The following is a 27,916-nucleotide window of genomic DNA, read 5'->3' as shown; positions in this document are numbered from 1 at the left end:
TGAAGACATTGCGATTTTGTGCTTTTATTTCTGCTGGGATTAACACGTCCTTTCAATGAGCCTGGTGACCCTATACTCCGGCATCCAAGATTGAGTGTACAAGTACTCTCTAAGCAGATGTTAGGCTCCGGCCGTTTTTTAAACGGTTTTTTTAGTCGTTTGTACCGGGCTTTCTATTTTGTATTTTATCTTGCTGTAAACCTTAGGTTTTGATACAGCAAGATGAAATACAAAATAGAAATCCCGGTACAAACGACTAAAAAAAACGTTACAAAAACAGTCGGTGCCTAACCTCTGCTTGGAGAGTAGTGTAAAAGGACCTTCGCCCGTGAGGACCCTGAGAAGCGGGATAGGTATTATGAGATCGGAGATGAGAGATGAGATCGGGTGTCAAATCTGGTAGCGGGGCATGTGGCGTACTCCAGGCTGGTTTGTATGTGCTCATCTGTCCATCACCCCAGGATGTAAGACCCTAACATTTCCCTGGGGGCATGTCGGCTCTTAACTTCAGCCAAGTAGTTTGCCTATGTTGGCTCTGGAAACAATCAGGGTAGTGTCTATCCCATAGGCAGAGCTTTGAAATATGTTGGACATTTGATGTTCTAAAGGTTACTTCTTAGTGAAGTTTCTATCAATGAACTTCATCAATATAGTTTGTTGTTTGTTGCTTTGTAATTGCACTATTCGTTCAAAATAGACTGGCTTATTCTCTAAGCAGATGTTAGGCGTCGGGGCTAGTAGTGACCGGATTGGCCATTGCCCTCTGTTCTGCGACAAAACGAAACGCCTCAAGCCCTATAATTATCAAATGTAATTAATATGACACATACTGGTAACAGTGGGTGAGTAACAGCCAATTTGTAACTACGTGCGAACTAGCCTCTTACCCAGACCGCTAGCAAGGGAGGCAGCCTCAAACGAAAGCAGAAGAAGAAAGGAGGCTTTTATTTTATGGGGAATGCTGGTGCGCGATGTCCAATTAATACCGGGAGAGGAATATTTCGGCCCGCCCGAACTCCAGCCTAGAGTCCAGGCTTGTTAGCTTTGTTCCGCTTCCGAAGGTCGCTACTTGTTTTGGACCTTCGGGAGCGGAACAAAGCTAACAAGGCTGGAGCTGTGGCTGGACTCCAGGCTACCGAACTCCCAATCTCGGCATTAGAAAACCAATGTTGGAAATGGCAAACTGGTCAGATTTCCATAGAAAAAAAAGTCTTATTTTCTATTTTGTACTAATTTCTTTATGCCTAGCCGCAATACGTAAAGAAACGTTACAAAATTGAAAGCCCAATAAAACGTCTTAAAAGCGTCAAAAACAGCCGAATTCTAATCTCTGCTTTTGAGTCATTGAGAGTAGTTTTGAGTCATTGGCGTTTGTACTCACGCGCCGCGGGTGTTTCTGGTCTGACAGTCGCAGGCCAACGGGGGGTAAACATGGGTATAAAGTAAATAAACCATATTTCTACTCTTTCGTGCTCCCCAAAATTGACTGTGTAATTCTATAGCTTTTCTGTTAATGTACTAAATATTTGTTGGATACATCAGTCAATGCTTCTTATTTTGCTAGATCATAATAGTTCCCATCCTACTGTAATTTCTAATCTGTCTGGCTATGATGGCTATAATGATGGCCAAGTTAGATACGCGATGGTGATACTACATGGTTGACCTATATTTCCAATAATGAAATTCCGGTTCCCTTTAGCGCTGATGTATTGAATTTTCAAACTTCAGACAGATGTAATAAGATAACGATTGTCTTTCATTAGTTTTGATCGTATTTTGTTAATGATATTCTATGCCATGCCAATGAGAGTGTACTTTTTGTTTTATATCAAATAGATCAGCCTCGAGGTAGGACCTGACTGTTCGGTGCCACTCAAAGGGTTCCAGCAGGACGCAAACGACTTCTGCGATCTGTTTAAGTCTCATCAGGGCTCAAGATCGGCATTCCTGGCTACCTGGAAAAGATGCTCCAAGCGGGGTAATGATGCATCTTCTAAAGGTATGTGCAGAAATGCGTGTATACGACTGACTGTCCAAACGTGCCTTTGTGTACTGTGTGTAGTAGGGGATCCCGTAGCGCAATTGGAGGCGTGGTGGGCTCAGTACCAAGAGGTCACGAGATCGAAACCTGCCACGGTTCAAACCCATCCTTTGCCCTTGGGAAAGGCACTTTGCACTACTTTCATCACTTCACTCAGGTATAAATGAGTACATAGCTTAACGTGCCTCGGATAGGACGTTAAATGGAGGTGTCTGCGGGCGCCACACCCCACGTACGTTACGCCTAGGTTACACATAGCCGACTTTGGCTCCCGAACACTAGCCGACTCTTAGCCGACCCAAGTCGGCAGTAGTTCGGGACTACTCTGAACAGTTTAAGCCACGCATTTTTTTTAGCGCCGAACATGTCCCGAACATCTCCCGCCTAGTAAATTAATGACTTACTCCCGACTGTGTCCCAAATGCTTAGGCCCCCTTTCCACTAGGACGGCGATCGTGCTGCGCTCTCACTGCGACCTAAATAACATATGTGAAACCTTCGCTTTCACACTGGGTATATCATACAAAACGTAAAAGTGTGACTGAGAAGACAACAAAACACACAAGGTGTAAAAAGATTCGTTTCTTTTCTATAGAATTCGTTGAAGGATCTGTCAAATTTTAGGTCGCAGAGAGAGCGCGGCGAGAGCGCCGTCCTAGTGGAAAGGGGGTATAACTAACCTATCATCAACCATCCCGACCTCTAGCCGCAGACTACCGAATCACACTTGACTGATTCCCAACCGATCCCCGACCCTTTTTCGACTTGAAATAGACATAATCAGCGATTTCCAAAAGAGTGCTCATTGTCGTTTTTATTCAAGATTATCCTTTCTTCTATTTTGTAAACATCACCAAGAGATCAAATTTGGATCATAATTATAGCTCCATGGCCAGTGCGGCATTTACGGTTCTTTGTGTTTTTGGCTGGATGTCGGTCGTGTGAAGTTCAGGGGTAATTCGTCTACGTCCTGGCAATAGTCTTTTTGCTTGGAAAATGAGTTAGCAGAGATTTTTTACGGTCTTGGGGTTGAATAATTGGTAAGTTGGAAACAAGCTGGGAGTAAATCAGCAATGTTTATGGCGTAGTTAAGATTTAAATTTGACTGCTGACTTACTCCCGAACATCAACCGAAAGCTAGCCGACCGTGCCGAGCACCAGCCGATCACCAACCGACCCATTCCAGAGTTGCCGTTCAGAGCCGAATGTTTTGAACATTTCAAAACATTCGGATGGAGCAGCCGAACACCAGCCGACTCAGCCGAACGCCGGCCGACGCAGCCGAACGCCAGCCGACTAGCTCCCGAATCACTCCTAAACCATAGTCGGGAGAGAGTCGGGAGCCAAATTCGGCTATGTGTAACCTAGGCATGAAAGAACCCACCACGCCTTTCGAAAAAGGATATGGGCATGCACCGGTGTGCGATGGTGCAAATTCTTTTGTCTGGCGTTGGCGAACCTCCGTCTCCTATCAGCCATACGTTGATTTACACCAATTACCCGGAATTGACGCATCCACGTCTTGGAATTAGTCAGCGAAAGGGTATGTCACCCCGTAAAGCATGAGCGGGCTTTCGGCCGCATTAGGTCTTATAATGGCAACGGCAGGTGTGATGGCAAGAAAAATGATACATTTCAAGTGAGCCGACCTCACTTACTTAAGGCCCCCTCTCACTTGACGTGCGGCACGCTTGCGGCATTGCTGCGTTCGTTCACTGCGGTACTGTTTTGTTATTTTCTCCGATTTGTTATAATTCAGATATTGCGCAATACGTAAAAGTGTGACATAGAAGACCACAAAATACACAACAAGTAAGAAAATTCGTTCTTTATCTCTGAAATTCGTTGAGCATCTTCCGAACGCAGCAATGCCGCAAGCGTGCCGCACGTCAAGTGAGAGGGGGCCTTTACATATCAGTCATGGAATTCGCACTGTGGTTGAAGGTTTCAGCACAGGTTTTACATTTACATGGTTAATGACCCCAAAGTGAGGAAGTTCGACACCTCAAAATTTATAGCAAGGTGCTAACCTGCACTGGTCCATGTACTGGGTTTTATACATAAATGTATAATGTAGCTGTATTTGGATTCTTATTAGCGGTCATATCTATTACCACATTTAAAGTATAAAAGAAAAAAATAGCAATTCTTTCTGAACAATTTCAGTTTGATCCATAGTTCTTACATTCAAAGTGATGCATGCAGAAAAATTATTTCAAGCCCTGACATTGTACCCGAACTACTATTGGGGACGAGGGTCGTGCATAAATACTGTTTGATGAGACCTTTAAGGCAGTTTTGGCGACGCCATTTGAATTTTTGCATTTCAAGTTGACCTACTTTCAACTTCTTAAGTACCCAACATTTAAGTGCCCAATTCTCTCTATCCCAAGATGAGATTATGTTTTTTTGTGTGTGATAGTCACTTCACTGCTCTGTCAATCTTATTCCGTCTACGAAAGTGTGTCGGAAGTTGGCTATGCTGGCAAAATCATATATTGCAAAATACACTAGAAGCGGGTCCGTATGGAAGTACTGTGCTGTGAAATTTGATTTCGCAGCAAGGAGCTTCAAACATGGAATGTTTGCAGTGGTTTTGATTCACGTTAGCTAGCGCATTCTGCATAGTGAAATACAAGCGCCTTTATGGACAGATCTTAGCCGACTCATTCTCAACCAAGTAACTACTATCAGAATGTGTGTCAACCACTCTCGACCAACAGGCAACCATAAACACAGAAGATCCCCAGAAGTATGTTTAAAGCTAAATGCGATTCAAGTTGAATTCTGGTTTCCTTCTGGTGTGTACAACATAGATGAAAGGGTCATTATGCTTAAGAATGAAATTTCAAAATGCGTTGGTTGTGCTCCTTTTCCTTAGAGAGTTAAGAATCAGCCAAGAAAGACTCGTCAGTTTGTGACATTTGAAACTCGATCTGGATTTTGTCAGTGACTGCAATTTGTTAAGAAACGGTAAGGAGCTGCTTGGTGCATACCCGACGCTATAAGCTAGCCATGACCTTACATTGGCTCCCATATTCCGACCTACCTCCTACATTGGTTTACTAGTGATCGTGGGGCATATTCGGCTATGTGTAAGCTTTTAGCATATTGTGTACTGAAGCGTGATGTATTTATAGTAATAATGGGAGTTTATCACTCATATACACAGATGGACAAACGTCTTCCTCAGGATCCGCGGATGGACCGAGCTCCTCAGCGGCCAAATCTACCCCACCAGATACCTCGATAGAGTTAGAGAGAGATGCTATCAAGCGGCATCTTGTGGGTAAGTCAGACTGTTTGGGCAGAGTTTTTGTAGCGCAACCATCAGGGGTGCCTAAATAATCATACGATCTTTACTGAAAACATACGATCCACTACTAGGAAACATATGATCCTTACGGAAAACATACGGTCCACTACTAGGAAACATACGATCCACTACTAGGAAACATACGATCCTTACGGAAAACATACGATCCACTACTAGAAATATACGATCATTACGGAAAACATACGGTTCTTACTAATCTTTTGGACCAACGCTCGGGTCACGTCACACAAGCGGCAGATTCACTATGGCGGCCTCGGGATTGCTCATTATTCGTTACGATATCTTTGCGTACAGGCTTATCACATCCTGCTAAACACCAAACCCCAACCTACAGTAATGCTGACTTCTTAGGCGGCATATTATTGTACCAACTATACATGAAAAAAAGGAAGTTCTCCAGAGTCCACTATCTTGAATTTGCCGCTTAAGTGACGTAGTCCAGCAAATTAGTAGACTGAGGGGCTGAATTGCTCTGCTTGACAATTTTTTGTACATTATTGTTACACAAGCAAGAGTATAGGATTGACAAATACAAAGTATACAACGATTACAATTTAACATACATACTTAGTTCATCGCAACTGAAGACAAATTACAACTACGCACGCTACTTACAACAAATGATTGCACTGTGTGAGCGTAGTAAATGACTCTGACATCGCATGAAACTAGTCGTGGTCACAAACTACAGAGCGTTTAGTAGGGTAAGAATGGCTGGGACTGAGATAGACAGATACCGCTTTGTCCCAGTTGGCAGTTTGTATTGACGTGCCTGAGTTGCATGTTGTGGGACGGGTTTCGAGCTGGGAGTAGCCAGGGACCAGGGGGCGTGTCTTGTAGCTTTCGTAACTGCAAGGGTAAAGTCCTGGCACAATGTCAGTCTGCGTTCTGACAGACTTTGGAGGCTGAGTGTTGACAGGGCATCAGAATATGAGAGATATTGACTTCCCAGCATAATTCTACATGCCCGTCTCTGGACTCTTTCAATGCTGTCACAAGATTCTCATCTTGTGAGTTCAGCATTCCAGCAGAGTGTAGCGTACTCAAGTGTTGGTCTTATATATCCACAATACACAGTGGTCAGGTCAGGAAGAGGGACACCTGCTCGGCGTAGTCTTTTCAGGAAAAATAAGTGTCTACTTCCCTTAGTTACCATGGCATCTACGTGATCAGACCAGTGTAGGTCCAGTAAATTTGCCTGTGTGACGATGCTGAGTGTCTGACCACCAAGAGTGAGTGGCTGCATCCCAGGAGGAGTTCGCAAAAGTACATGGCTTTACAATCTATGGGATTAGGTGACATTGAGTTCAGCTAGCTCGGCCCAGGTGTCAAGGGTGTTAAGGTCGGACTGTAAGTTTGTTGAAGCGGATACTGGTCAGACTTCTCCCAAGTCCATGCCACATATTTCCAGTGTTTGTTGTCTGTTGAGGGTCTTGTATCATTTATCATGGCTAAGAACACAAGTGGGCATCGTGTATTTCTAGTAGTGGATCGTATATTTTCTGTAAGGATCGTATGTTTTCTAGTAGTGGATAGTATGATTTCCGTAGGGATCGTATGTTTCTTAGTAGTGGATCGTATGTTTTCCGTAAGGATCGTATGGTTACTTAGGCACCCCTGAACATTACGGTACTTTATCTGAATGTAGGAGACTTAAGTAAATTGAAATGGATGGATGAGATGGATGGATGGATGGATAGATAGATAAATTGCTTCTTGTTTACTAATTAGACCATTATCTGCTGCTTACAGGCGACCACTTGATCCCTGTGGATAAGATGATCGAGCCAATGTGGAAGCGGCTATGCCGACACGCTGACCCCGGCCATGTGGACAAACTTGTCACAGCATTCAAGAATTGCCGGGATGGGCCATACACCATCCTGGCTGTCCACATAGTCGGGGTGGCGCCGGCGGATTTTAACAAAAGGAACTTGCAGGGCTACACCTACGAGGTGATAGGTGGCAACCACACCCGCCTCGCGCTGCAGAAGCTGCTCGCCGAAGACCCCAGTGCAGACGCGTACCGGAATGTCAGGGCCAGGGTCTACTGTGACCTTTCCGACAGCCTTGCGAAGAGGGTAGGAATGGATCACAACAACATCCATTTTGCCCTCGAATCTACCTCTGCAGATCGTTTGTTCACTTTCAGGGCCGCTGCATATGCAGAGGCAGGGTACACAAACGAGGCTGACCTCACCACTGTTGACTTGACGCCCTCACAAAAAAAGCAGATAGAGGATCCGTGGAAGGATGGCTTGGTTACGATGCTGGCGGTTGTCCCCGTAAGTGTTATGATGTGTTGTGTTGTGCTTGTTAAAAGCACGGTCACATAGGTCGTGCGATCGTCGTACGATTTTGATGCCATCGATCAAGCAAGCCGTGACAGAACCAACCAGCGACATGGATTCAAAACAGAAATTTGTGAGCCAATACAATTGGTCTTTGCTTCATAATCCCCGAAGCTAGTGATCGTACGACCCTCTCACGACCTATGTGCACGTGACTGCGCACTAAGTTGTCTTTTGATTATCTCCACGCTGTATTGCATTACTCCTTTGTACAGTTTCGTACTTGTGTGTTGTTTGGCACGTGTTCGAATTATTATTATTTGATTTAATTACAATTTATTTATTCCTTGTTCATTCATTTACAGACAGTGAAAGCGTCAAGGAGGAGAAGGCTGACAAACCTGTACGGCTTGGAAACTCGCCTTGCCACAGCGTCGTGCAGGGTGTGGAACAAACTGTGCGAGTTTGTAGAGAAGTGGCAGCAGGGGGGCATCCTCAAACAGCCCAAGGGGAGCAGGATCCTGAGAACCTGTAACCTCAAGTTCCTTGACGGGAAGGACGAGGAAAAGAAAATGGAACTACTCCAGAAACTCCTCAACGGGGATCTGGAGTATGGCTTCGACAATGAGGTACGTAACATCTAATTTACATTACTTAAAATATCGGTGACACACCTGAAATAAACGCCGTTTGATGCATGTTACTGTTCGTCAAAAGTCACATTCTAACTAATGCTTTGCTAATAATGAAAAAAAAAAACAATGCAGTAAGGAGCCTTATGTCAAAAGCAGGTGGCACATGTCCATGTGCGTTTGCACGTGTGAATTTATATGCATTTTACTAATGCCTATGAGCAATTAAGTTGATATCTGTCATCTCACAATGCTGAATATTAAACGTTGTATTTCCCATAAGTCACAAGACAAAGGCAAGAAGAAGAAACAAAAGAGAGCCATGGAGATGTCACGTGACAGCGCCGTAGCAGGTGCTGGTGTACCTGCACCTGTACCCGGAACCAGCAGTCCCGAGCGTGCGCCGGAAGGTGAAGAAGATAAGGTGAGGAATCTTTTCGCCTTAGATAATTTGAGAATTGTCTAGCGTACAACAATTCGCGTTAGCAGGAAAATTTGCCACGTATTGTTTTTTTAAATAGAATGTGTGACAGTTAAGTCAGCTTTCCAATAACTAATCTCTGTTGCTTAAAGCGATCCCGCTAAGGCCTACGTCACATTTCCTACCCGGGGCCCGGCCGGACTGTTAACGGAAACGAAAAATTAAAGATGATGCTAATAAATATGCACAAGGCATACTGTTGAATTATTTTTGGTACATTTTGTGTTCTTGTTGTCTTTTATATCGAACCTGTCGTTCCACAAAGCTGCCCGGCCGGGCCCCTTTGTGGAAATGAGACGTTAGCCTAAGGTATGTGATTGGAGTTCACTCCTATCCGACATGTTGTTGACTTAAATATATTTACTTTTGAAAAGGGGGTATCGGGAGGAGAGAGGTCGCATTTGGGCAGGTTCCACTTCGCTTAACGTATCGATCTAATAGTAGTTACCTGTGCTGCTGTGTCAAATCGTTAAATAAGCGCACCTTGTCCGTACCAAATACAAAGAAACCGATTTGATATTCGTTTTACTTGTCAGTAGAATTGTTGCCGATTCGTCACTGCAGCACAAAAACATGCTTCATGTTTCCATGCAGGTGAGTCCCAGCAGCGCTGACACTAGTGACGGAAAAGATGCCGTCATTGATAAACAGGCAGCAGAACTCCAGACCCTGCGGGCTAAGCTGGCGTCTTTGAAGGTAACTATAAATCTAAGGTGTCGGTTTACTTTACTAGCTTTGAACAAATCAGCAGGATATTTCATTGAATACTTTTTTGCGTTATAAACATTTAATTATATCTGCCCATGCAGGAGAGTTACAAGAAGAAGGAGATGGAACTCAGGGCTGCACATGACCAGCTGGAAGAGGCGAGGGCAGACACCAAAAATCTCCAGCTGGAGATCAAACAAAGCAGGGAGGAGCAGAAAAAAATGCTGCTGGAGTTGGAAGGGCTCCGGGAGGTAAGCAGCATTAAGTAGCTTTTTGGATCATAATCTGATATAATCCCTAAGGCATACAAATAGCATTTGCTCACGACTCCGCAAGATTTTGTGCCGACCTTATATAGAGAAACGTAAAATATGTTTATTTGGTGACTCTTAAGCTCATTGTTAAATGGAAGCAAGCAAAACCGTGAAAAGTAGCTTTGAGAATTAAAACCACGATACAATTCGGTGATCAAAGCTGAACGAAATGTTTTCCCGCCCATTATCACACAAATGTGTCCCGGATGTTGCGTAACGCCAATCACTTGGTTAGACGACGACAAATCCTTACACTTCATCTCTTATGTAAGAAGGCGAATACAAAAATGTGGAAATAAAACAAAGCAAGGCTGCAAACTTTAACGACTCAGAAACATTATACATGCATTCGTGGTCATCATTTGTTACCTTCAGGTTGATAAACTTTTTCTTCCGTGGGCACATCCTACTATGTAGAGTTTAATGGTCTGTGCTAGATAACTGATTTGATGTTAGATGACTTACGAAAAAGGTCCTTTTTTGTTAGAACACTGGCGACGGAGCAAGGCCCAGTGCTAGTGGTATGCTGAAAACAACAAATGGGAAAGGGTTAGTTTCTTCTTGTTGATAATTTAAGCATCAAGAACTCAGAAGCACGTGTCCTTAAGTTTCTTTTTCACGTACAGCACATAACCGTTGACGTATGTGTTTTCCTTTCATTGCAGTTTAGTGTGGACTGTGGTTAACCGAAATCGTTTTCTTCTCAGTAATAATGAAAACAAGGTATGCGAGATTTCCTTTACAAAATTAATGTTATATCTTCTTACATTTCAGCAACAAACGTAACATAAGCGGAGACAGCCAGGACAACCAGGTATGCCCGTAAGGCTTTTACGTCGGGAATGAACATTGGTAATATCTAGATTTCATTTTGTAGTAGGCGGGTTAACGGTACAAATAGTATGTTGTCACCTATTCCAGTAAATAAATGTTAAGTATATCTTATTTCAAAACGCAAAATGACCGGAATCAGTTTCGAATTTTCTTAAACAAGACAACCTACCTCTTATAGAAAATATAGCATGAATAAATGATATTTTTATACCATCTTCTGTATTTATAAGTGCTCACAGCATTTTAGCAAAAACCATTAGCTGTCATCTATACAGTCAGTATGAATTAGAAATTGATTGAATACGTTAAATTGTCACATAACTGCAGCTTAATCAAGATTGCAAGACTACTCCCCATGTTTCAATCAGTTATGTCGCATTTTGTCGTTTCAGTCATCTGCACCGAAGTCCCGAAGGAAAGAACCCAGGAAGGTCGGTAATGATTTATGTCTAGTCGCATAGTCACACTTTGTCGTGACATAGGCACACGTGCATTCACGTACCTATAATGGGGTCAAAGTTAAACGATGTGGGATTTGAGTAGACTTTTGTATATGTCAACAAAGTAAGGGTGTCTTCAAATAGATTTTTCATTAATATTTCGTATTCTGTTATGAGCTAAGTATGTTTTTCGCCCACAATGCAGAACAACTACGAGGTGGATGAGATGATCGCCTTCAAAGGGACGACAGAAGACAAGGACCCTGTTCCCTGGTTCGGTCGTGTCGTCGTTTCCAAGCCGCTGAAGGTGAGGTGGTACGATAAGAAAACAGATGACGACACGTACCAGGAAGAGGTTGACAGCGACGGGGTACCGCTCAAAGATGAGTTTATTTCTGCGAAGGATGTCGTCTGCACTGTAAACTTTAATGACGACATGACCCTCGCACAGGAGGAGCACCTCCGGGTGTTTGGCATGCCCCAGTTTTCTGCTAACTAGTGTGTTTTCATTATTTTTCATCATCAATGTGTTTTGACAGGTGTTAGGGGTATACTCGCTTTTGTTTTTTTAGTTATAGCACGCCATATATAGTTGTTTTTTTCAATCTGCAAGTTCTATCAAGTGTTTGTACTATGCTATGCCTACTGTTCTATGCCTTCTAGCATAATTATTTGCCATGTATTTATCTTGTAAATGACCGAAGTACATAAATCATTCTAAGTATAATCGGCTTACCACACAGTGTTTCAGGGCTACAATGAGTTAGTTAGTCTTTAAAAGTAGACTATGTCATCTCTTTAGATGTTTTACTTTTCAATGCTATGACCGTGTATTTCACGAATATGACAAAGTACATGGGTCTGTTGATCAGTAAGTGGAAAGATAGCTTCTTTGGTTGTTGGGAACATTATCTAGAGAGGTCAGAGGTCATCCGTTGTGGCGAGACACCTTCCGCTTCGACTCCGTGAATTTTTTTCCTAACGCAAGTATTATTTCAGTTTTGACTTTTGTTTCACGTTTCCTAAGTTGGCCAAAGCATATTGTTTTCAACAGTCACCAGGTCCCTACACAAATTTGAAATCTAAGGCGAAAATTGAGCCAGACAAAAATCCGCCGCATACTTGTTGTGGCGCAGAAGCATGGATGGTGTCTGCCGATGAGCATAGTATTTGTTAAACAGCAGCCTTGCCTATTGCGCTTTTTATAGTTTGTATATAGTTAGTAGGTTGTATTTTATTGTAGGTAGAAGGTATCTTTTTCATGAATTGTATCCAGCGCAAACGATGTGTTGATGTAGAAATCACAGACTTGTATACACATAAGCGATTTGGCGCCAAATTGACAGCCCGTCAATTGGGTCAACGAGATATTGTCAACGCAAACTAGTGTCAGAGTATTGCGTATGTAGCTTCCTGGAGTCACTATGGCTTTTCTTAAGACATTTTTTAGTCTTGCTAGATGTTATTCGCTGCTATGGGCAGTTGTAGTAATAGCCCTGCTTCCGAAGACGTGTTATTTTCAACGATCACTGCATGAGGAAGACAAGCTAGCCCTGATTACACACAGCTGGCAGTGCACACCTGAGCAGCCCGCAGCGTTTGGACTGTCAGGAATGTTGGCGATCAGCAGCATCAAGCTGAGTGGAGGACGTTCGACACACAGAACACAGAATAGAGCCTCAACGAACGTGTCTACACTGCTAGCCATGTTCGTGCTGTTACTGTCCGGCGATATCCACACCAACCCCGGCCCCGAAGACCTTGGTCTGGCAAGTAAAGGACTCCACGTCGGTCATATCAACATAAATAGCCTGCGGAATAAAGTGCACGAAATATCAGACTTATTGTGCTCTAACAATTTGCACATTTTAGCTATTTCTGAAACGCACCTCGATAATGGAATAGATGACGGAATGTTGAGTGTGGCAGATTATACCCTGGTAAGAAGGGACCGTAACAACAAGGGTGGAGGCGTTGCTCTGTATATCAAAGACAGTATTCCATACAAATGTAAATTAGATTTACAGATGCCGGATATTGAAGCTACCTGGGTAGAAATACATCTTCCCTATGTCAAGCCGATCTTGGTAGGATGCATGTACAGACCACCAAATGCTACGATAGACTACCTACATAGAATCACACATATGTTTGACACAGTCACACAAGGTAATCAAGAGGTGTTGGTATTAGGGGATTACAACATTAACTGGTCGGACACCAGCTGTCCCCTGCGTGGCAGACTTCAGTTGGAAACCTCTACACTCAACATGCACCAACTAGTTAAGCAGCCGACAAGGGTAGCACACTCAAATGGTGATCATGTGACCAGCACCTGTATAGATCTCATCTTCACAAACAGATCTGACATATTCACCGACACGAGATCAATCCCGTTAGGATATACAGACCATAACTTAATACACACCACAAGGAAGTCTAAGGTACCAAAGGGACATCCAATCATCACACTCAAACGCTCTTACAGTAAGTTTAATCAAGAAAATTTCCTACATGACGTCTCTCTAGTTCCTTGGCACCTTGTGAATAATGAAGAAGATGTAAATGATGCCTTGAGCTGTTTCATGTCCCTGTTCTCACAAATAGCCGACAAGCACGCTCCCATCCGTAAGAGATCTGTAAGGTCGTCACCGGCTCATTGGATCGATGAAGGCCTTAGAGACCTTATGAACATGAGGGACGACGCTAAAAAGGCAGCGCAAGCTTCAGGTCTAGCATCTGACTACGAAATTTATAAACGATTGAGAAACGTAGTTGTCAAAGAAAATAGAAGGAAGAAAAAAACACACTACAGGGAATTGATTGAAGAACATTGTAGAGACAGAAACAGCAAACAGCTCTGGCAAGTACTGAATGGGATTCTAGGTAGAAACTCACGACGAACTGCAACGTTCATCGAGACAAACGGTAAGACATTGACAAAACCTAGGGACATTGCTGAATATTTCAATGAGTACTTCGTAAAAAAAGTTGAGGACCTGACACCGCAAAGTTCAGTAGATATAGCCAGTGTCACTGCACCGATCAACGAAAACATCATGACATCAAAAAGCTGTTCTTTTTCCTTTCAAGAACTAACAGAGAACTACGTACATGAATTACTTACTTCACTCCCGCCTTGTAAATCGACGGGGTTTGACAACATTGATAACACGCTATTGCGAATCGCGGCCGATCATATAGCAAATCCAGTGTGTCATATTTTCAACTGCTCTATCAAACAACACACATTCCCCACACAGTGGAAAAGAGCCAAAATACTACCTCTTGTAAAAAACAAGGCACTTCCATTAAATGGACCTAACAGTCGTCCAATCAGCCTGTTACCGGCTCTGAGCAAATTACTGGAAAAGATATGCAACAATCAGATACAAACCTACCTTGTCTCTAACGCCATCATGTCCGACTACCAGCATGCCTATAAGCGACAACACTCCACCGCGAGTGCATTGGTAGAAATGACGGACAAATGGCTTGAGGAAATTGACAAGGGAAACCTGGTAGGCGCTGTCCTTTTGGACTTTAGCGCCGCCTTTGATGTTGTAAATCATGAAATATTGCTAGCCAAACTGAAAAGTTATGGCTTTGTGGATTCTGCCCTACACTGGATGCGAAGTTATTTGACAAACAGGATGCAGGCCGTTTCTGTAAATGGTGGTATCTCGACTTACAAAGAGATTAATAGTGGAGTACCACAGGGTAGCTGTTTAGGCCCACTGCTGTTCTGCGTATATACTAACGACTTACCTACAGTGGTAAAACACTGCGACGTAGTAATGTACGCAGACGACACAACCCCATCTGCAGCAGGCCCCAGCATAGCGGAGGTACAAACCACTCTTCAAGCTGAACTCACTCATATTAATGACTGGGTTCAAGCTAACAGACTGGTGCTCAATGTTGACAAGACCAAATCTATAGTTATTGGAAGCCGGCACAAACTAAAAGATAAGCCAGCCTTACAGCTTTCGATGCGCAACAAAATGATAGAACAGGTTGAGCATGCTAAGCTACTAGGAATGTTGATGGACCAGCAGTTATCCTGGGCACAACATCTGGACAAAGTAGCATCTAAAATGGCACGCGCACTAGCAGCACTGGCTAAATCTCAGGACTTTTTCACTAGCGACACGTTAAAAACTGTTGCTCAAACACTTGTTCTGAGTCACATGGATTATTGTGCATGTCTTCTGTCTGCAGGTTCTCAATCTAATTTAAATAAACTACAGACCCTGCAAAATAAGGCTGCCAGGCTAGTACTTAATGCAAAGTACACTTCCAACACTGATGACCTACATAGAAAGCTGAACTGGCCAAAGGTAAACGAACGACTCTACACCAGAACCCTCACTATGTTCCACAAACTCCTAACAGCTAAGAAACCAGAAGCTACCTACAAAAGACTACACACAATCAAAAACACTCACCGACACAACACACGCCTAGCACAAGGGGGGGGATTCAGACTGGCCAAACCCAAAACATGCGCAGCAACCAGAACTTTCCTGTATAGATGTATTAAATCCTACAACTCATTCCCACAATACATTAAAGCATCTACACCATCCATGTTCAAGCAACACATCAAAGACAGACTAAAAACACAGACACAACACAAACCTCTACAGCAATGGTGGTAAAGACATTCATTGACATCTATGTATATAAAATTATGTATAGATTTTTTATACTGACCTCTGACCTCTCAGCTACTTGAGACTTATTTAGGTTAGATTTAAGCGTTGTGAGGTGTAAATAAGTAATGTGTTAATGTTGTATCATGTAATGTGTTTTTGTAACGACTCCAGGAAGATTAGAGATGCAATTTCAATTGTAATCACTAATGGAGATCTGTTGAATAAACAATAAACAATAAACAATCTAGGATCCATTCGATGATATTCGGCGTTTTCACACATGAAAGAAATCTCCAGCCAAATTAGATACCCAATCATTCTAGTCAAATGGTAGTTTATACACTCTAAGTACTCAATAGTAAATTGTTATCCCTCGTAGGAGGGAAATACACATTAAAACAGGACGGAACCGAGGTTTAGATTTGATGTACATCCCTCTTATTAATAGGCTTCTTTTGTGCGTGTTTTGGGCATCCCTTTTCAGGGTCAACCCGCCTGCAGAAAAGGATAGTGTATTTTGCGTAGTGTGTTTTAAAAAGAAATCCAGTGTGCCCTGGGTAAAGCACTGAGGAAGTACTCCCTACTGTGACCATCCCAGCAGCTAAAGGGCTGAATTGAAACCTACAAATACATAAACTAATAAAAATCCCAGACTGTATACATGCTGGAAACAAAGGCAGGGGCAGATTAGCATAAAATACTGGTAATGTTTTTCAAAGAAACACTATCAAAGCCAGTAGGATTATCCAGATAGCTGTAACAAAGTTACATAATCAAGGTCCTATTGAAAGAACAGCAAATTTCAAATTTTTGGAAAGCAACCTTGTACTCGTATTAAAACTTTCAACTCAGCTCTATCAACTTTGTATGAAAGTGTCTTCTTGTATGTACAATGTTTGCAACTTGAAAATGTCTTCCTTATAACTGAATTAGGTTTGATATTTATGTGTCTACAAATATGGCTGTGGTATCTATTTGGAGGTCTATTAACAGGGACCATACATGTAGTCTGTACAAGCATGTAACTGACAGTCACGTCTCACACTACCAAAGCAAGCCAAGCAAGCATTGTCATAACTTTATATTCTGTGTACAGCATTGGCATATTCAGAGTAGTGTGATTTTATGCTATGATTCTTCTGTAAATGCTGTGTACTATTATTATGTTGATATTGATTGTAGAATAAACAGTAAAATACGAACCTAATTTTTTTTCGGACTGTTGATTCTTTTGAGGTAATAGGAACATGTTATTGCACAATGTAACTCACATTCTTTTACAGAGAATTGCTTCTATGAGGCTTTCATCCGCGCTGACGGTACAAGGCTGTTGGTCGCTGTTGGGCGGCTTTTAGCCGCGCTCAGACAGGCGGCTTTTAACCGCGCTCGGACAGGCGGCTTTTAACCGCGCTCAGACAGGCGGCTTTTAACCGCGCTCGGACAGGCGCTTTTAACCGCGCTTAGACAGGCGGCTTTTAACCGCGCTCGGACAGGCGCTTTTAACCGCGCTTAGACAGGCGGCTTTTAACCGCGCTCGGATAGGCGGCTTTTAACCGCGCTCGGACAGGCGGCTTTTAACCGCGCTCGGACAGGCGGCTTTTAACCGCGCTCGGACAGGCGGCTTTTAACCGCGCTCGGACAGGCGGTTTTTAACCGCGCTTAGACAGGCGGCTTTTAACCGCGCTCGGACGGGCGGCTTTTAACCGCGCTCAGACAGGCGGCTTTTAACCGCGCTCGGACGGGCGGCTTTTAACCGCGCTCAGACAGGCGGCTTCTAATTGCGATCGGACGGGCGGCTTTTAACCGCGTTTAGCGAGAAAATCTAAGACTATATGGACGCTCTTCTGGAAATCATTGATGTCTGCCAAATATATTATGGAATACTCAACAGCTTCACTTTGCACATTTCAAGATCTTAGGGTTTGAAAATTGAAGCCGGAAAAAGGGAACAAATTGGATTTTCCCCTTTAAATTTGGATCGTGTTCTAGGTACTAGGTGAGTTGTGCACAAATAACGTTTTATATTGTCTAGTTGTTATGTATATGTATATTTCGCAATAAACTGTGCTTAACTAAACATTTCCTGTGTCAGGTTTTCTTGTTTGCATCTTGGAATTTTTATACCGATCGTATTGCCTTGGATTCTTCGCGGTGGCCAATGAAACTCCTCTACCAGCTAAACTCCGTCCCCAATCTTACCTAGTCTCCAAGCAGACCCTACGGTGCCTTAGAAATAGAAACAAAGCTGGCAAGGGACTTAGTATAGCGGCACCAGGTGTCCGTTTGACTCCCTTTGGCCGGCTATACTCATTTGCCAGCTTTGATACTATCTCTTTAAGCAAAGTAGGGTCTGCTTGGAGACTAAATCTTACCCACGCTTGCGCTTGTCACTTTAGACGGTCAGAAATCGGCGTATAAAAATGTAGACAGAACTTAAACTTCGCGGTGGCCAATGAAACTCCTCTTCCGACTACTTCATCCCCAAGCTTGTGATACTCTCTGAAGCCACCATAAGATCGGCTTGGAAATTAGCGATGTCTATCGATCGTTCAGGCGTGACGGCACGCACCAACACCAAGGTTTCCGCACTTCACTGCTCTCTTAGTCTAAGCAGAGGTTAGGCTTATTTTTTAAACGTTTTTTTAGTCGTTTTTATGGGGCTCTCTATTTTGTATTGTATCTTGTTTTGATTAAAAATCAATAGGGGTTTATGGTTTACAATTGTCAGTCAGTCATTCTAGTCAATTGTACATGTGTACAAAAATAAAGCTCGACTGATTGATTGATTGATTGAAAGGTGTCAGTGCGGGCTGTAGTAATGAGGTATTTGATACTGTGTCATAGAAACAATATAGATTCATCCAAACTATTGATGGGGATGAAAATGAAAGCCACGATTGAAGTATATAATGCCACTCTCTACTATAAAGATATTGTCAGGTGTGCGGAAAATACCTCTTTTGACGCTCAAATCCGTCCCTGCTGTCGACATCACTGTTGATGGATTTGGAAGCCGTCGGTGTTGACTTGGATCGGACCGAGGTGGACTTGAGAGCCTTCGGTGTTGACTTGGACAAGTTGGAGGTGGTAGCGGTGGACGTTGAAGCAACCAAAGATGTTGCCGCCCCAACTATTGCGTATAATAGAACGGATTATTAGTCACTGTTAAAGCACAAAAGGTAATATATGATGTTGTATCTAATATCACGATATAGCCAGACGACGTCGACCAATCAGAAGACCCTGTTATGACGCCATAACACATAGACTTGTCGGGAGCCGACTGTCTAATGAATATTTCTAGGTGTTTAATAGAAATGTATCATATATAAATAGTTATGAAAAATAAAAGCTTTTGAAATCAAGGGGTGGGAAGACCGAAGAAATTATTAAGTAGACGGAAATGTTATGGCCTGATCATGAGCCTTTACTTTGGTCTCAAGGGGCATTCCACTCCAGAAGCGAGAATAAATCATTTACCTTGAATCAAATTTGTTTGGTCAAATTTACCACTACTTGAAGCGTTTTAAAGGGGGAACCGTGTAGCAAACGAGTTCTTGAATTCCTCTTGAACCCTTCTAGTTGTGCGCTGGTAAGGGACGACGTGAGTTCGACCATGGGAACAGGTAATGTTTTAGGATGGCCTTTTGAGTAGATTGTGTACAAACGTCATCACAACTGCCGGCCAACATGTTTCCATAATTAATTGTGGGTCATTTTTTAGTAATTTGCCCATGTAGCTTTTTTAGATGAAAAAATGGTCCATAAAAGTGATCAAATTTCTGTATTCAAGGGGTCGCAAGGCTTCAAACATTTTGTGTACCTTCCTAAATGTCCCTCTATCACTTTCGTTAGCTTAGCAACCCTACCCTTACTGGCCTTTATTGTGAAATTGTGTCCGACGTCGGTCACAAAACCTGTTTGACTTTTTTGGCGCCGCCATTTTACGCTGGCCTTCTGTCAAATTCTTATACTTTAGTGCCCATATTTCCCTATCACCTGGATGGCAATATAACCCCTTATGCAGTATGACAGATAAAACCGCGTTCTGTATTAACCACACAGCCTCTTTGTACTAATAGATACGTAGATAAGATCTACACGACAGGGGTGAGAACCAGGACCACTTGTGGCTATCAGGAGGATGACTTTAGGGTCAATAGCTTTGCACAGCTTGCGTTTTCTCTAGGGCTTGCCTTATGAAAAATCGCTTCTTCCCAGTCATCTATGGGTATCTGTCTCTGTACCTGTAAAGTCTTTAAGGTTTGTTCACAGTTGTGCCCATATTCAAGTCCATATGAGTTACATTTTTGTAAGAGGGGAAAGGTCCCCAATTTGTTATTACGAATTGGTACCGAGAGTCTAGAAAAATGTATGACGGAGGAAAAAGGAGTGGGGACACGGCCCGTCTCCCGCACACATAAGGACTGCTTACTTACTGGAGAGCCACAGACACGTGTCCGCTCTCTGCCATGACACATGACTCACAGGGTCACAAAACTGATCTCTCACCACTCGAGCAAGCCCGACGCACTATGTATGCAATTACATAAGCATCACAAGTGATATTCTATAAACTGGAAAAAAAACTTTTTCCCTTAAACATCAAAGGTTATCAAATATCCATCTCTCCAAATGTAACACTTACACGGTGATTTAGACACAGTTTTTTTAGACAATCATTATGTAAATTTGCAGGCTTCACACTTTGAACAGTGACAGGCGATGTGAACACAGTAACCTCGCCCTAACCTAACGAAAATAGCACATCAAAAGTAGAACAAAGTGATGTAAAACAATTTGGTAATTTCGCCCTTCCTACATATATACATTTTTTTTGTTTTTTGTTTTTGTCTTGCTTGCGTACGGCTTATTTTGTCAGATAACTAGTCTTCTAATTCACATCGGTGGATCAAAGTTTAAACAACTTTTTTCCCGCACAAGGTTGAATGTGCCCTAAGGGTGAGGGGGTCAATGTTCCTAAGCACAGTCTAACTGACCGATGAGCGATGAATGACTTTTAATCATGCTCTTTTTCCTTGATTCTACAGTGATTGATTTTAATCACTCAGATGTCGGATCGAAAGTTATGTCCCTTGCCAGCGGCAGCAGATGACAAAGAAAGACTAGGGTAGGCAGCTTTGTTATGCTAGGGTAGGCCATCTGATGTAGCCTGAGTTAATTTACCGGGGTGAATTATCTGTCCGGATGTTGGCCTGGCAAGCTGAATGGCACCCTCTGTTTGAACGCCTGTGGTGTATCCATATCAGCAGGATCATCGATCCCAGAAATAGCTACTCTCCAAGCAGAGGTTAGGTTCCGGCTGTTTTGTTTTTGTAGTCGTTTTTATTGGGGTTGTTAGGTTTTGACAATACAAGATACCATACAAAATAGAAAGCCCGATAAAAACGACTAAAAAAACGTTTAAAAAACAGTCGGAGCCTAACCTCTGCTTGGAGGGTAAGAAATGGCTTCGCTTGAGTATTCTTCAAGCAGATGTTCGGCCCCAGCTGTTTTTGACTAGCCTGGATTACTGTACACCCCAACTCCTGAGCTCTAGGGCCAACATGCCCACACGGAAATACAGCCGGCCCCGAGCTACACTCTGATACTGAAGTCGGGCCTGGGTCTGGTATCCAGGCAGTTTTGTTAGTGTTTAGGCGTTTTGTCGAGCTTTCCATTTTGTGAAGTTTTCTATATGTCCGATCAAATATTTTTGAGATCGGGCCGGGGTGTGGTATCCAGGCTAATTTCTAAGGGGTAGCGAGTGTAAGGAGCCCCGGTAGAATACGGATGGTACCCAGGCTATTCTGCGCCGTCTTTAATGGCTCAATTTACGAAACATTGATGTAGATGCGTTTAATGCATGTAATGCGTTTTAATACAACATGACTTACATAATATTGCTAAGGTTGCCTTTAATGGTTGATATATGGCAGCTCACCTTCACGACGATCGTGAGCTCCAGTGTTTTTCCTTTTCGTGGGTGTATCTTGCTGAATGGTCCAAACGCGTCCAGATCATATTACTTGTCACGAAACTGATCAGCCGTCACACATCCACGAAACTTCTGGCAGAAAAGGTTCTCGTCCACAAGGAATCTCTTGACTTTGACGAAGTACACGTCCGCATCCTGGCCATGATGGCGTTTTCTAGCCTGTGAAAATAACACTTCGTCAATATCTCCTCCAGAGGTTAACTGGAGTTCACCAACTAACTCTACGTAATAGAACCCGTCGTAAGGATGGCTTTTTCTACAGAATAATTTTACATCACATACAGAAAGACATTCTTTAATACAACAAATACATACAAGTAATTACGAAGCACGATTTGAAAAAAATAGCTTAAAAACGCATACTTACTTGTATTGCGACTGTATCGTCTTTGGTCGACTTGTCTACTTGCACGACAACTATACGATAGTCAATGCCAGCAATGTTAGCGTTAACCTCGCCATCTTCGTCTGTGCAGTTGTGTAGGCGCGGCTTCGCCATCGAAGTCGGTGCACTCTGACGAAAGGCTATGTACTTAGAAACTTCGAGCGAAAACTTTCTCAGTTTCTGGTATGTATTGACGATCACTAGGCAGCGAGCATCTGGATATGTGGACCGCAAACGCAGCTCCGCTTGGAGTAAGTCACGGCTTTATCTCTCCCATCGGTCCGTCAGGTCCGTGTGTACCGGCTGGCGATATCATTGTGCGGAGACACGGCTAATTAACACGAGGGCGATATCCGCCATACACGAGTTTCCGAGAAGCTGTCATTACTACAGCTACATTCTACACGACTATAAATCCTTTATCGGTTCTTTTTTCTCTTTTGTTGTAAAAAAAACCCTTTCCGCTCTTCACTCGCGGAAAAACTAGCCAAAAAGAACTTGCATCAAAGAATACTCTCCAAGCAGAGGTTAGGCTTCGACTGTTTTTTTACGTCTTTGGTACTTGAAGGCATTGCTATTTCTTGTCCTTGTCTGAGATGGCTCAATTTATCAGCCATTTTGTAAATCAAGTCCGGATTTTCCCCACTGTCTTCAAGTTAGGTGACATCCACTGCACTGTTTTCATTTTGGTGATAGAACTCTAGTGGCGGATAGTATTTCGAAAACTTCCAAGTTCAAAGGATAATAAATGGGCCTCTGTGTTGTTTCACAAGTTAAAATACGGAAATAATGAAATGTTCGGCGGACGTTTTGTTTTTCTTCGAGTTTTTGTTACTATCAGCAGGTAATTTATAATACGTGCAAGCTGGCCAAGCCTGGATGCCGGATAGGGCCGGGGCCTATACACTACAGACTAGTTCCTTGGCTCTAATACCAAAATGTCCCCACGGTATTCTACAAGAGGCCCCTTCATTTACCGTGCACGATATAGTACTTATTGTGTGCGGGCGGGGTCTGGCATTTAGGCTCCGTGAAATCGGCCGGCGCCACGGAGCCATGTGTCATGTTTTGTGACTCACCGCCTTCCCATCATGCCAGCGAGTTGATTTTGACAGCCCGAGATTCATTAGATTGATTCACGCGCGATGTATTTTCTGTCGTTCTACCTATTTGTGTTTGCTAGTGCGCCTATCAAGCTAAGATAAAGAACATAATCACAGCAAACGGGGTGAACGTTACAACTTTCCTCCCAGTACCACCGTCTGCGTCGTTCTACACTTCAGGAGGCCATCATGACCCACCGGATGATCCGTACCCAGGACTACCGCATTGTCGTAGCATTCTTCATTGTTTACGATCTCACACGGACCATCATTCACCTAATGGACATATTTTGGGAGTTGATGCTGTCTGCCTGGCTTTTTATCTCCCGTTCATATTTTGGGAGTTGATGCTGTCTGCCTGGCTTTTTATCTCCCGTTTTATTGTCATACTTTTCTCCTTGACTCTACCAAGTTTCCGCACAAGAAGGGCCGCTCGTGATCGATTTATTCTACCCAGCGGACCGGCGTTTCAAATCAAGGCTACTGAACTAGACTCAGTCGACAAAATTTATGAAAAAATATCGGATGTCACAGGAATGCCGAAGACTTCGTTCAAAATATTCACGGCCGGCAAAAAGGTACGTTTGCTGTTTACTGTTAATTTTCGTTGTAATGTGAATGAAATATAATTCGAGAAGATGGAGTGAGAAAACCCTACTTTGGATGTATGATATTTATATATATATATATATATATATATTCATTGAAGTCGGGTCGAGATCTTACGATGACATAAGGTAGCATCAAAACTGGCCAAGGAGTCTGTCAAGGGGTTTGCAGGCTAAACTCCTTGGCCAGTTTTGATACTATATCATGCCATCGTAGGATCTGCTTGGAGATTACGATATTACTGAGATCGGGTGAGGGTCTGGTATCCAGGCTAGCCGTGTTTTATAGCTTCCGAGTTGTCTTCTGTACTCAACAGTATTTATCTAAACACAAAGAGGGCAATTAATACGCAATGATAAGGGTGGATACCAGGCTATGGTTTCTCGAGAAACAAATGAGAAAATGATTTGTCCCACTCCGAGAGTTGACACACTAGCCGCGCGCTGAGCTTTTCAGCTCTCGTCTAATGGACGGGCGATACCAGACCGGCGGGGGGTTACCGCAGGGGGTTAAGATTTTCTTATGGGGCATGTTGGCCATGGAGCCAAGGAGCAGGCCTGTGTAGGCCCTGGAAACAGTCTGGCATCCAGGCGAAAGAAATTGTGAGTTGATAAATGAATAATTCAGTGGGAAAATACATGTATAGTAAACACAATAGTATCATTGCCGATCATTGAATGTCCAAGGGGGACGGAAATAGGGGTTGAACTGAGTTATTTCCTAGCTAAGTGGTTCAATCCCTATGTTCCGAAATCCCAGGAAACTCAATGTGAATGGTTCCTGTATTAAATGCATGTTCCAACACAACAAGGCAGCTGGGAGGTATAGCGTTGGTTGGCAAATGCACACCCTTTGGCCGGCTATACTTCTTGGCCAGTTTTGCACCGTACGATCTGCTTGGAGATTACCATTTACATTGGGTTTTCTGGGACTTCGTTAAGTTCGTATAAACATGGGGACTTCCCTTCGGAACATAAGGAGGTCAAAAGGTTTGTTTCAGGATGTGACTCACTACGCAATTAAGGTTGTGCCTTCTCAAAACTCTGTTTTTAAACTATTTGCGCATGCAACAGTGTGAATGAAATAAATGAGATTTAATGGCATGATTTAAAATCTTTTTACTTAGTATTACTAATACTAAGTAAAAAGATTTTAAACCATGCCATTGATAAATACTGTATTAGTATTATTAAAATCAAACTATACTTCAAACTACGAACAAAATCTTCATTCTAAAGTTTTCTCATGACAGATTTTTGAATAAATTATCGGTGTCAACTTGACAGATTTTCGTGCCCCGGGTATTCTAAGTATGCACATAACGAGTAAATGTGATTCGTTGTATGCAGAATTCCTGCACCCCTTAATTGTGTTTTATTTTATTTATTTATTCAGGGTATTATTGTGTTAAATTTTATTGGTTACGATTATCGGGAAACGAAAGAACACTTTTAGAAGACACATAAAACTTTTGAACGCTGGCTTTCTGTGGCACTGTTACCAACCTGCAAGCTATGCCTGAATACTATTTCACTTCATTTTTGTATGAACTTTTTTTCAGGTTCGTCATCCTTGTCAGGGAGTAGCTAGGAGTAGGACCACAGCGACCAAACCAGCATCCAAGGTATTCAGAGCTTCTTACAATTTCATGCATGTACAGCTTACAGTTGTCTTGTGAGACAACTTACCGCGGACTTAATTGCAGCGGCTCCCAAAATAGATACCACGGGGGTCCTTTCTCTATAGACCATTGTGTTGTGATTAACTCCTTGTTTTTTCAATCAAACTTTTAAAATGAAACTTGATTTGGCCTCAATTTGAGTATGAAACTCGGTTTTACACGAGCCCATAGGCCCTCTCGCTTATCCGATATCGCAGAACAAAGGACAACACCTCATTGATATTTGTCACACAGCAGAAATAACAGACTAATTACGGCTGCACGTCTGGGGCTGTCTGAGTCTACTAACATTTAAGTGACAGGACGATTATCATAACAGCTTGCATACACTTTACAAAACCGTGCATTTTCGCCCCTCTTAGAAAAGAACATATCAATCGGAAACGTTTTGAATGGACACGCACTAGTTGTCGGCACATCCTGCGTCTACCTGTTCCACCGATAGCTTATGTTTGAACCTTCATACTAATCAACATAAGCACCTTTAACCGAAAAATGACGTCGCAGCCGCACCCTATCACTTCCAGCAAGGGCGTTATATTAGCAAGGGTTGCTTCCAGTAGAACATTGCGCGGCAATCGCCACACGCAAAGCACGCCGCCCTGATCTCCGTGTCTCCAAATCGGCCGCGTGCGGCGATGTTTATTTGCCGCACAGCTTGGAATGGTTAGGGCGTCTCCACGAAAAAAATGCAAAAATTGGCATTCGTAAGCCAATTTTTGAAATTGAATATGCCACATCTAACTGTAGTAAGCTTACTAAAATGTAGTTTCATGTCACGAAATTCATCTTGCTTTGGACGGAGCGGGGGAATTTTTCCCGTCCCAGCAAGTAAATTTCCGTTCCTCCTGGGACGGAGGGACGGGTCCTGGAGACAGCCCTGCGCCACCCTGCCTTATTCCCTCTCGCAGCGGAATTCAAAAGAAACATGGAGACAACATCCTACCTATTTGTACAACAGTGCCTGACCAAACCGTGATGAGAGATGCTTCACGAATAGTTTGACCAAAAACTGATCGAAAGTAACCAGTCAGTAATCTGATAGTACCAATAAACAACGAGCAGCGCCTGTCATTGTTTAGAAACGAACGCAGTAGGATCAAATCCTTCAGCTTGACATAATTTATCAAAGAGCCGCAGAGCCCAACTTCTTCTGACGGCGCTCACGTGGGCATTACAGAACGACAGACAGCGCCCCCGTAGCCTTCCAAGCAGAGGTTAGGCTTGTATTGTCACAACACAGTACAAAATAGAAAGCCCGATATAAACGACTAAAAAGCGTAAAAAAAACCAGCCGGTTTGGGGAGATGTTTAGGCTAATTTTTCTCACTATTTTCTCCTATTCCCGTAGATTTTGCCACACGTTTACCAGGTTTTCAGATGCACCTAGGCGGGATAGCACTATTGTCGAGGTTGGCACCGTAAATTTCCCTGGATATCTACCGGCGAGTACACGGCACCCCGTCCTGTCTGCATGGAGACCCGGGTTGGGTTACCGCAGAACCACAGGGGACCGAGAGCTAACCACATCGTGAAATCCTCATTACTACAGCCCGCACTGACACCTTCCAATCAGTCAATCAATCAGGCTTTATTTTTGTACACATGTGCAATTGACTAGACTGACTGACTGACAATTGTTAACCATAAACAACTATTGATTTTTATTCAATACAAGACGCAATAAAAAATAGCCCCATAACAACAACTAAAAACTTTTAAAAAAACCGGAGCCTAACCTCTGCTTAGAGAGTAATGAAGTGCAGATACCCTGGTGTTGGCGCGTGCCGTCACGCCCGTCATGCCAGAACGATAGACAGCGCTAATCTCCAAGCAGATCTTATGGGGGCATAAGATAGCATCATGAGGCTGGGGAAGAAGTTTAGTCAGCAGAGGAGTTTCATTGGCCACCGCGAAGTTCAAGTTCTGCCAACATTTTCATACGCCGATTGCTGTCGGTCTAAAGTGACAAGCGTGGGTAAGCTTGGGGACGGAGTTTAGCTGACAGGGGAGTTTCACTGGCCACCGCGAAGTTGAAGAATCCAAGTGAATACGATCAGTAAAGATGCCAAGTTGCAAACAAGAAAACCTGACACAGGAAGTGTTTAGTTAAGCACAGTTTCTATTGCAAAATAAACATATACATAACAACTAGACAATATAAAGCGTTATTTGTGCCCAACTCAACTTCTGACCTAGTCGATACGTTGTCTTCGTCTATTCCAGCGATCTCTGGGGAAAGTCCCCGCTGTGAACTGGCGCGGCTCGCTGCGTTTGTCCCATATTCTGGCTCGGAGAGGTTGTAAAACTATAATCCCAGTCAGTTTTCACGTAGGAGTAACCCATAGCAGATAATTAAGGGTTAATGACCCGCCCCGAGGTGTATATGGTGTCATAACGC

General features: G+C 43.1%; 2 protein-coding genes and 1 long non-coding RNA gene across 3 annotated transcripts in view; 2 read left to right on the top strand and 1 right to left on the bottom strand.

Annotated features, from left to right (window-relative positions):
• The window catches only part of LOC118403265, a 47,957-nt gene extending 25,591 nt beyond the window's left edge, over positions 1-22,366 (bottom strand). The window contains exons 1-3 of the long non-coding RNA XR_004829629.1: positions 22,105-22,366; positions 21,684-21,896; positions 18,695-18,869 (exon numbers count right to left, since the gene is read on the bottom strand). This is a non-coding gene — a long non-coding RNA (uncharacterized LOC118403265). The remainder of the gene's footprint in view (positions 1-18,694; positions 18,870-21,683; positions 21,897-22,104) is intronic.
• Positions 1-27,916, top strand: part of LOC118403263 (cytochrome P450 2U1-like) — a 66,744-nt gene that overhangs the window by 29,766 nt on the left and 9,062 nt on the right. The gene's annotated exons all lie outside the window — the stretch shown is intronic.
• LOC118403262 lies at positions 1,312-11,989 on the top strand. Its single transcript, XM_035801872.1, has 10 exons — positions 1,312-2,002; positions 5,217-5,333; positions 7,134-7,666; positions 8,038-8,301; positions 8,588-8,728; positions 9,380-9,481; positions 9,595-9,744; positions 10,295-10,356; positions 10,582-10,621; positions 11,287-11,989. Exons 3-10 carry the CDS (start codon positions 7,160-7,162, stop codon positions 11,578-11,580), a joined length of 1,560 nt encoding a protein of 519 aa, XP_035657765.1. The 5' UTR covers positions 1,312-2,002; positions 5,217-5,333; positions 7,134-7,159; the 3' UTR covers positions 11,581-11,989.

Source organism: Branchiostoma floridae, chromosome 16 (assembly GCF_000003815.2).
Source record: "Branchiostoma floridae strain S238N-H82 chromosome 16, Bfl_VNyyK, whole genome shotgun sequence".
In the NCBI taxonomy this organism is placed as follows: Eukaryota; Metazoa; Chordata; class Leptocardii; order Amphioxiformes; family Branchiostomatidae; genus Branchiostoma; species Branchiostoma floridae.
Note: the sequence above shows the minus strand (reverse complement) of the source record. Positions and strands in the feature narration are given on the sequence as shown.

Bases quoted from the DNA above. Each gene is read 5' to 3' on its own strand.
- LOC118403262 (XM_035801872.1), top strand. From the start codon at position 7,160: ATGATCGAGCCAATGTGGAAGCGGCTATGCCGACACGCTGACCCCGGC. The intron at 7,667-8,037 runs GTAAGTGTTATG...ATTCATTTACAG, and splicing joins CGATGCTGGCGGTTGTCCCC to ACAGTGAAAGCGTCAAGGAG. The intron at 8,729-9,379 runs GTGAGGAATCTT...GTTTCCATGCAG, and splicing joins CGGAAGGTGAAGAAGATAAG to GTGAGTCCCAGCAGCGCTGA.